Raw genomic sequence first — 10,538 nt, forward strand, 5'->3', positions numbered from 1 at the left:
AATTCTCAAAAGTTTATAAAAGACTCAATTATCACTCAATTACTATAAATTCTCGATGAAAGGGTTGTATTGTGAAGGTCATTCGGAATCGAGTATATTTTCCCCATTGAACCACCACAAAATCACAATGGAGATATTGCCCCCTGGCGAGTTAACGCTGAAGTTTGCGTAACGTAGGTTCTCAGGTAAACAATCGTAGTACATGATCGCTGAATTCTTGGTTTTAAAATTAAATTTGAGCATTAAATACACTCTTGAAATACATGTGCAATGTAGCGACCTTTTACTTATGTAATTTATATCGTGTTTTTTCAACGATGTCAGCTTTTTTGTAGTTTTTGTGCTTTGTTGTTCGTTAATTTTAGATCTTCGTCATAGTCATACGCAATGGTTTTGTTTTATGGGTGATTCTTTGTCTGTGGAATGAAGTGACATTACCTACGAGAATCAGAAGTCGCCCTTAGTGATTTCTCTCTCTTCATTGATTCTAGGCTGTGATACTTGGAAATGGCTTCCGCATTAGGAAACAAGTCGAAAGGAAAAGAAGAAAACAACCAGGAACTAGTTTCCGTGGACGAAATGGCCAAGAAGACCAAAGGTGTGATCGAAAAGATTCTTGGAGATGTCAGTAAAACATCAGCTACCAAGCAAATTGCTTTGGGTGGGGTCTCAGGATGGTGAGTATCGGCTGGTTACAGCCTTTTCAACTTATGGGGTTTCACTCTTATCCCCTCTTTTTACTCTGTCCCGCGTAAGATTTATTGCTCTCAGTATCAGAATGTATGCATTTAAATCGTCTGTTATGCTAGCATAGCGTTATTTATTTTCTGATGTTGATAATTCAGTATTGATAAACGATAATTTGTAGGTGCACCGGATTTTTGGCAATGAAGGTGGGGAAGGTAGCTGCTATGGCTGTTGGAGGTGGTATAATCTTATTGCAAGTGGCGAACCATCAAGGCTATATTCATATCAATTGGGATAAAATATATCGAAAAGTTGATAAAGTAGTCGACAAAATGGAAGAAAAAGCTACCGGTGAGAAACAGCCGTGGGTGAACAAGGTAAGCCATTTACATGCTAGAGCAGTCGAAGAATTCGCATTTTTGTGATAATACTTTGTAAAGATGTTTTAATTTTACACCATCTTTTGTTTTGCACTTTTGTGAATGGTTATTGATGCGGGCGTTTGCGAAGGAAAGATTTCTAACATTGTAGTGCCAGCCTCCCATCTTATGCACATTCATAGGACTGACGTTTTAAGTATATGGATTTATACCGACTAAGCTGGATCCCAAAATACTCACCATGCCAGTTTAACACGCCGGCTATAAACCGTTGCAAAATATATTCTTCATGTAGCTGTTCGTGAATAGCCTCTGAAATTTAAACCAACAACGATGGCGTTGTTAATTCAATTCAAGTAATGGAATCGGCTTAAGTTTCTTTCATAATTATTTTTGTGATAGTGTTAGGTAGCCGTCAGCCTACCAGCAACTCTTTGATAATTCTAATTTAAAGGTGACGACCATTTGTGTCTAAAAGTAATTTTTTTTTGGCTCCTCTGGATGGTGCATCAGCTACCGAGGTTACTTAATGTCACCCTCTCCCCATCTTACTAAGCTGAACTCCAATAAAATGTACCTATTCATCGTGAGTTGCTTTTAATACTTGTAGTGAGTTTAACGCTGTCATTCACCTCAGCCGTCTAGCATTTATTCCTCTACCTCACCTTAAGGGAGGGGGATAAGAAGTACAATATTACAATAGTGAGAGTTTCGATGAAAAACGGCACTGAATGACGATCTGTGGAGATATTGTATAGTCAATCCAGAATAAATTGGTATAATTTGGCTAGGGTGGTTGAAAGGATAAATAGTCACGTATTAGGCGGAAGCCTTGTGATCATATCTCAAGTTTATATTAGTTATTACCCCTTTCGGTTTTTTTAAAAATATTATCATTAACATCATATTTTCAAAGCAGTGAGGCATTTTTCTGAAGTGGTTAAAGTGTCAGATTCCATGGTTAAGCTGCGAATAGTTGTGATATTATTGAATTTGTTTTGAAGTTTAATCAGGAATATAATCATTACTATTCAGGTGATGTTTGATGTGATACCATATCTTCAATAAAGAATCTCAAGTATGAGTCCATGGTAGATGAAAAAATCTCGTTCATCATAATAGTACATCATTGTTAAAATTTATTAGGGAATAGGTTACAGTAGACTTTAATTTAGTTCACTGTTCAATTATTTACTTTCTCTTATCTTTTACTATTGCCAACATATGCTGTACACAATTTGCTTTTATTAGACATTACAATGAAAGCTTCTTTTTGGTGTGAAAACAATTTTATTTAATGCTGGAATTTGCAAAAGTTAACCTACCTGACATATAAATTCCAACCATATAATCCCGTTTCTTTTCCCACTGTGCTAATAATTTGGGGAGTCTATGAGCCTACATTTCTTGTAATTTTAAAAGTAAAGGAAAGAACCATATCTATCTTTGCAGGCTTGCCACTTTGCACAAGAGAATACATACATGGCAGCTGGTTTTGTGGGGGGATTCCTCATTGGTGTAGCAACCTCCTAAACTGCCTTTGGAAGCCTCTCATGTTCCACCTTTGTCCTTTCCTTTTTTTATTTTCCATGACATTCTTCCTAAGGCCTTAATAGTCATAATACTGTTTGCTTCCCATAAATTTTTGGAAAATATTTGTGTTCACCAGCCAAGAGAATGTAAACGGTATGCCTCTTATTTTTTGTCTTATTATTTAGAAAATAATGTGTTCGGTTTCACTAGCATGCTATCATTTTAGGAGAACGATGTAATATTTTGAACATTAAGTTTATTCTGTGTGAAAGGTACTCATGATATCTCAGAAAATATTGTTTGCATTTAAATTTTCATGCTGTGAGAGTCCCTCTATTGAGTATTGATAATTTGTGTCGCTACCTTGCGGTTTAGTTTTTATTCGACTCATTTACCTGGTGTTGTTTTTTTATAAATACCTCACCTTTACTCAGAAGTCATGACTTCCATGTGCTTTCTGTTTGCTTAGTTCATGCTAATGTAGTACTCGTTAAAAATAGCATCGAACCTTTCATTGTTGAGTAAGGAATTAACTTAAGTGTGTGAAATGCTTTATTGTGTTTGATGATTTATGTAAAGAAAGAAGTGCATTTGTACAGTCACCTTACTTCTTTAAAAATTGGGGCTTATTAATTAACAGTTACTCAATTCTGAAGTGCTCCTCAGATAATTTCTCAAATTTCTTATTGTTTTACTTTCTATATTTTCCAAACTTCTAGTATGGAAACTAGCCTGTTAATTAAATGTCCTGTGTACCTCTTTATTGACCTATAATTTTCAGGTTTACACTAATTTTCTCTGTCTGGTTTGAGTCTTTGCCTTGATTGTATTGTTTATTTTTTTGACAAATCAATAATTGGTCCACATTTTATGTTGACTACATATAATGAAAGCCTTGAGAATTGCAAATACACCACAATTTGTGTAAAAACCTTACCTGCTTCAAGTTGTTTTAATCCTTCACATACACACCCCATGTGACCATGTTAGTGGAGTTGTCATTTTGCTAATCTGAATCACCAAAGAACAAAGAAGAGATTTACCAAGACCTGTAATTTTGATGCTTTGATCAAAGTAATAGTGATGAAGTTGGTGGGTGTATCAGCTTCATTTTCTTGAATAATCAGGCTGTAGTGAAAAAATTAAGTGAAGCTAAGAAATGTAATTCTTATTGTAAGTATGTATTAATTTATTTCATCTTACAATTAGTGTAGGGACATGAAACTTGAACATTCTTTGAATGAAGTTTTCATCTTACCTCAAGGTTTAAGCACCAGCTTTTCATACATTTGTGCATTGCGGGTGACTGCATTAAGTTATCACCGTTATAACCAACAGTTCAGTACTTTAGCCCTATAATGATATTGAGATTTATTGTGCATGGTATTACATCCCTGTCTGGTAAATACTTATTGTATTTTCTGGAAATATATTTTATCAAATATTAACATATAAATTAACTAAGTAACTCTGTTAACCATAGCAATGCAAAGTTCAGCAGAGTAATTTCATTTTGTCAGACGTTCTGTGCATCCTGAATTAAATTATGTGTGTAAAGTAACGGTCTGTCTAAGAAAATATTTTTCAAACTTGCTTTTCATTTTCAATATTTTCTGGCAATTATCATTTGTAATGCCTTGGATAGAGGACTATACTCTGAGGGAAAATTCCAACATACGAAAGAGCTAATGAAAAGTAATGTAGGTATTTTACTTCATAAATAATAGTCAATCAGGAGGGGATTATGGTACCTTGGTGGTATGCAAAACCTCTCTGTGATAATGCATCTGAGGTCTAATATGCGTAGACAAATGGCTTTTAGATATACATCAATTATTTTTAAACATAGTTTCTGTAGCTTGTGGAATAAAACTTGAATTGGAGACCCACCTCTAAAATTACCATCTTTACAATTATTCTAGATTTGGAAGAAAGAGGTAGTGGTCGCGCCTTAATCCTCCACTTTAGTCAATGTTTTTAACCTTTAATTTTCCTGTTCTTTATCTTCTTCTTCAACTATAGCACCTTCATGCCAACCACATCCGCATGCCATTATTTTTTGCAGCACTTCAATATTCCTAAACAGCATACTTCTTTGATGATACTTCGTAGGGGGAAGTGAAAGAGAGCGTAATGAATACTCCTCTGAGCCTAATGACTGTAACATGAAATTTCTTACCTCTTGTTAATTTGTTCGCTACCTAATGTTAGGATGCCTTTATTGCCTTCTCATGATTGACCCTTTCGAAAACTGCTCCTGAGGCTTTTTATTTGAATGAATTTTTCTGCAATATCATTCATGGAGTTAGTCAAATAAAATATGATTGTGATAGTGATAGCTGAAAAAAATAGTAATGAACGTGGAATCATCCTCATTAGTTAGAGATAGAAAGTATGTATTATTTAAAAGGAACTGCTAAGTTGCTATGATAGGCTCCCATAAAAAACCTTTATTCAAACCATCTTGCCCAATACATTGTCCCTCACCATTATATCTATGAGCTGTTGAACTGTTTTTGGATTTGATATTTGCATAAGATATTTGAGCAAGCCAGTTTACATTCTTTTTCTTAACTTGCTTCATCTTTCTGTTTCATCGATAGAATCTTGTAATTGATTTTTCACCCACTTACCATTGTTGGATCGGCTTGAAATTTTTAATGCTTGCTTCTGATAACAATACAATATTCAGTAATCACACATTTGAAATTTTTTTCCATAGTGCTCTTAAGTAATAAACTAAATTTCCAATTGAAAAAAGGGTTTTAAATTTTATCCGTAGATGGCATTAGTTTTTTCTAGAACTTTTGACTGAAAGTTGTGCGCCATTTCCAATAACAGTATAAAATGCCCTAAAAAGTGAAAAAAATAAGCTATTCATTTACCGGAGAATAAAGCGTGGGTGCCAATAAGGTTTAGATATTAATATTGCGTGCCAACCCTTACTCACCCCTTGCACTTATTTCTAAATCGGTTCCCTCACTTATTTCTCATGTGATGAAAAGTTTTTTTTACTGTTCAGTGCATTTTATTCTGTTTCTGGAAAAGCATGTTTTCTTATCTTTTTTATTGTATTATTTTCTCTATTTTTTCCCACATCTGGGGATTCAGTTAAGTTCATTGGGTGCTACTCCATTCGTTTTTCTAAGTACTATGTTTTTCTTGTTTATCTACTCTTTGAATCAGATTTATTAATTCTGGTAGTACTTTCCAATAACAGATTTTATCATTTTCATTTGTCTTTAGGGTATCTCAACCCTGCTAATTAGAACCAACCTTTGGGTACAAAGCTATTGAGAATGAAAAGACACTCAAGTATATCATGCTGTCTACTCATTTATTTCACTAACTCTACCACAAGTGTTTCACCTGACACGCAGTCATCATCAGGTCCTGTTTTTTCCTTAGTATAATGAGGAGTTAGTACCTGATGATGACTGCAACGCATTTGAAACACTTGTAGTTGAGTAGGGGAAATTAAATAAGTGGACAGTACGATATACTTTTGTACCTTATCAACATGCTGTTCTATGATGTTCTTCCGGAAAAAGTTCACTCCACTGAGAGTGGTATTTTGGAAATTTTCCTGTTTTTATCAGCTTACTTTATTAATAGTTTTAGGGTTCAGATCTTATTACATTGTCTGATTATTGCTTACTACCTGCATTGCTATAGAAACGCGTTTAAGAGACACACCCCATTTTGAGCATCGGAGCTAAAGAAAAACATTTTGCGGCATTTTTTTCATCCTATCGCTGGTATAGCAGACGAATGCCTCGTCAGTTATCAAAATTTTCCCTTTCAGTACTAAAAATTTACGCAACATTTTTCAGCAAGATTTACACGATATGTATGGCACTCTGAGATAGGTAGGTATTCACTTGTAGTCTTAACCTCATAATGCTTACTAGGGATGGTCGATTCAGATACCTCAGATCTAAATTTCCACAGATAATGCCCTTCACCTTATACTTCCGATCCAAATTTGTTGAAGAAATTGAATTTTAATCCGAAATTTGAACCCTTAGACTGCGGGAATGTTTTTATATGTTTTGTATGCTTACTGCAGAAAAACGTTTGACCAAGGCTCAACTACCTTCTTCAATTTTCCAAAATTTTATTGCTACCTGGGTAGAGCCCAAGTCCACTTTTCCACACTGTAGGGATAGCTATTGCAGCTTAACTCTCCCTGACCATCCCAAAAATACAAAATGTTAAAAAAATGTTCCCGCAGCCTAAGGGATAAATCAATGCTTTCGTGAATACAACGTCCCATAAGAGGGAGAAGAAAGAGCTCCAATCCTCTCTTTGCATGCGCCGTTGCACTGTAATGCTTGTCCTACTCACAAGCAATTTTGTTTGTAAGCTCTCGTAGGAGTATTGAATTAGAATTTCAGCCGTGGAAAATTTTAAGGCAAACACGCCTGGCATATAGCGTGAATCTTCCCAAGAGCTTCAACTACAGAATCGAGAGTATCTCAGCACCGTAAGATAATAACCACGCCATATATTTCATGAAACCACCCTTAGCCCTCCATCAGCCCATTCCTCTTAAGGTTTTCTTTCCTCTCGGTGACCACACAGACCATAAATCAATATCTTTGAAGGAAAATATCAAGTTCCATAGAAACGTGTGTCATCCTTACACCATCTCACCGACTAACCTTTTTCGGTCTACCCGCTTCAATTCTCCCCGTTTCTGGAGGCCAAATGCTAGGTGAGTCACATACTGATCTCGAAAATATCTCGATAGCTTCCAGCAATTTTATGACGTGCACAAGGTTCAAAAAAGAATGAGACCCAACACGACAAATATATGTCACCGTTTAAGTTTTTTAAGCTTTTAATTGATTGACACAAAGCTTTATAGTTACAACATGGCTACTGATATTCAACATAGTCCAAGCAGCATAATTTTGGAAGAAACAAGTGTAGCATGAATGCATTCAAATAAGATGAGACGAACTGGAAATTTCAGGCAACGCAAACTGTACATCACATTGCTGCGCCTTCATCACTATGCTTTGAAGGCAACGACATCACGTACAAGATTGAACAGTTTAGTCCCTTGCTCCTTTGCCCTTAGCCTTGTTGCTTGAAAGACGGAGGGAACATACTTCTTCCTCTCTACCTCTCCTTCAGCGCTCTTCGCTCACAAGCATTTCTGATTTCTTCTATCCACCATTTAGTCCAACAATGTACAACTCTGAATTTTTTAAACCGCATGTTTTAACACCAACGTAAGTTTCAATTGCAATAATCGTCATAATAGCGTCTGAAGATGATTTTTGAAAAATCAGGCCCATAGTGTTATGGTAATTACTTGGCAAGACAGATGTTGACTATTAACTAGATATTATTCTTCAAAACTATGTGTGTCTCTAAGTTTGATATGCGATTACTATTTGCACTATTTAAATGCTGCTGGATGCCCACTCGTAGCAGTAAATTTCGAGTGCCCTCCGGAGCAAAAAAAACCCGGCACGATCTTTTCCATATTCACCTCTGAGGTACAGATGCGATGATGTGATGCTTATGAGTAAGAAATGCAAGCAGGAGTATTTTTTTAAATACGTCACAAAGGGAGAAACTCCCCTGCCTCCCACTTGTTTTTGACCTTGGTTTTTAGATGATTAACTCGCACTGAAAGCCAGGGCCACTCAGTTCCCCTTGGACTTGCAACTGGAACTGGGGAAGGGGGGAAGATAAGAAATTCGTGTGAGAGATGCAACCCCATTTTCAGCTGCAATTTCTGGGAAAAGAGGTGTGTCTCTTACACACATTTATATGGTATTTTCAAGATGGAGAGATCATGATTATAAGACTCATATGGATTCATTATGTCCAATCAGTGCTAATCAAGTTGCATAGATTCACTATACCACTCATGTTAGCCATTCTCATATATTTTGGTGAATTCTTAATTTGGAACCTTAATGCCTCTTTTATCCATTCCCCAGGAATATTATGCCTTTATGATGCAATAATCCTTTATGCCTTTATAATGGCAATTTTGGTTTATTTGCATCATCTGTGGCATTATTAGCTTATTAAAATTCCACAACTCATTGACATATTTGATGCTGGGGATTACCACAAAATGGGAACAGCCTGAAATAATCTCCTGGGCTCAGATTTAAATGGGTTTCCGTGGATTTTCTGAAAATAAGCATTAGCTGTTGTTTACAAACAGCCCATAATGATAACTTGGTGAAGGATTTAGCTTTATCCATAATTTTATGAAAGACATATTATTTATTTATTAAGGCTAAGAGTTATTTGCATTATTTGTATACAAGTGACTCAATTTGATTTTATTTTCTAATTACAGGCAGAGCGGTACTTAGACCGCAAGCTTGATCGAGCAGAAGCACTGCTGAAGGACAAGGAAAGGAAGGCTCGTCGCAAGTGGTATAATTTCTTTGGAGGAGAGGAACCTTTTGAGACCAGAGAAATCCATGTGTTCGTTGTGTCTTATGTTGCTGGGCTTGCTCTAGGACTGGGGACTGGCATGTAATAATTTCCATTCAGAAAATATCCTTAGAAGGCCACAGATTTCCTTATGACCATGTGATGTAAACTGCCAATTATCCTCAATGGTGGATGTCTCGTGGAATCACGTACAATAAGAGAAATTATTATGCATCTGCAGCTCTACAACAGCATATTTCTAAACAAAACCTATTAATCTTAACTCAGTGATTTCTTATACTCAGCAGCTAATCCATGGACTAACATTTTCATATATAAACTGCATTAAATATATATTTTGTCACTATCTAAACATTTCTGTTAAATTTGTAATAATATTCTTTATAAATCCGACATCATTAATCATAGAAAATATTCATTCCTTGATAAATATATTGGCGGAAGGATAATTGGGAGTTTGCCTTGATGTTTGGGGCATTTTTGGAAGAATCTCAAACACCAGTTGTTGGACCTGTAGTGCTACCCTTCAGTATAGAGGGATTAGAAGAATATATGTTATGAGAGCCAAATGTTTCTAAGTAAACTCTTTCCTCCACCTTCATTCTGGTTTTGATGACTGCAAAACTTGAGAAGACATGAAGCTGGGGAAGGAAAGTTTAGCAGTTTCGGTCTTTCATGGTTTGATTCTTGACTTATTTTCTTTTCCCTTCATTGAATGTGGCCAGATATGATTTGGCTGCGTAGTGGTGGTTCTGTTTTATAGCTTTAAGGGCTTCTAGTCTCACTAGTACTTACTACATGGAAGTTACATTTGCTGTGTAGTTAGTCAAATAGAAGTGTTTTAATGTCCAAGCCTGGTGAATCTCAAGGACTAATTGTGGAACAGAAATGAGAGACTTGTGGACTAGATGAGTGTGGAATCGATGGGAATATGACAGAGCTGGGATAGCTCTAGTTATCTGTTCAAAATTAGTGAAATAATTGCATTCATATTGTTCCTGAATGCTTTTTATAGCAAGTCTAATGAAAATAAGTATTATGCGAATGTCTGTGAATTAAAAAGAAATGGCGCCCATCGGTTGTTATTATGGATAAGATCGTGCATTGATTGTAATTACTGAGTGAACATTCTACAATAATTTTTACTATGTTGTGAATAAAATATCCTTACCATCCATCTGTTTTTCTTGCATAAATCATCAATCTATGTCCAGTATTATTAGCACTGGTGTATATTTTTCTTTTACAGAACCATCCATGTTTGTTATTTTATAGGCCAGGGAAAAGTGTGTGGAGTGCTGGCAGTTAAGCCAGAAATAAGAGTGTACTTTTCAATATATGGATAGGAGTATGAGTCAGTCTGTATTCTCTAACGTTAAATGATGAGTGGCAGGTTAAATGTTATTGCAATGGGTTTCATGCATCTGACTGCTTTTGCAAATAAGTCTGCAATTAAAACTCTTGAGTGCCAAGTGTTCCTGGTTTTTGTACCCAATGCAATTCTGA

At 35.7% G+C, this 10,538-nt stretch overlaps 2 protein-coding genes across 6 annotated transcripts in view; one reads left to right on the forward strand and one right to left on the reverse strand.

Moving 5' to 3' along the window:
* Positions 1-105, reverse strand: part of LOC124154048 (histone demethylase UTY-like) — a 179,498-nt gene extending 179,393 nt beyond the window's left edge. For both annotated transcript variants that reach the window (XM_046527540.1, XM_046527539.1), the window contains exon 1: positions 44-105. The gene's annotated coding sequence lies outside the window, so the exon portion shown is untranslated. The remainder of the gene's footprint in view (positions 1-43) is intronic.
* LOC124154050 (FUN14 domain-containing protein 1-like) lies at positions 95-10,207 on the forward strand. Of its 4 annotated transcripts, none has more exons than XM_046527543.1 (4): positions 95-185; positions 492-677; positions 869-1,064; positions 8,932-10,207. In XM_046527543.1, the coding sequence occupies exons 2-4, from the start codon at positions 508-510 to the stop codon at positions 9,115-9,117; spliced, it is 552 nt and encodes a 183-aa protein (XP_046383499.1). In that variant the 5' UTR covers positions 95-185; positions 492-507; the 3' UTR covers positions 9,118-10,207. The 4 variants fall into 4 exon arrangements, 3 of the variants coding, with proteins under 3 accessions (XP_046383499.1, XP_046383500.1, XP_046383498.1); XM_046527544.1 differs by lacking the exon at positions 95-185 and adding an exon at positions 200-291; XR_006863816.1 differs by lacking the exon at positions 95-185 and adding an exon at positions 2,520-2,753 and having other exon boundaries at positions 411-677.
* The last annotated feature ends 331 nt before the right edge of the window (positions 10,208-10,538 follow it).

Source organism: Ischnura elegans, chromosome 2 (assembly GCF_921293095.1).
Source record: "Ischnura elegans chromosome 2, ioIscEleg1.1, whole genome shotgun sequence".
Taxonomy (NCBI): domain Eukaryota; kingdom Metazoa; phylum Arthropoda; class Insecta; order Odonata; family Coenagrionidae; genus Ischnura; species Ischnura elegans.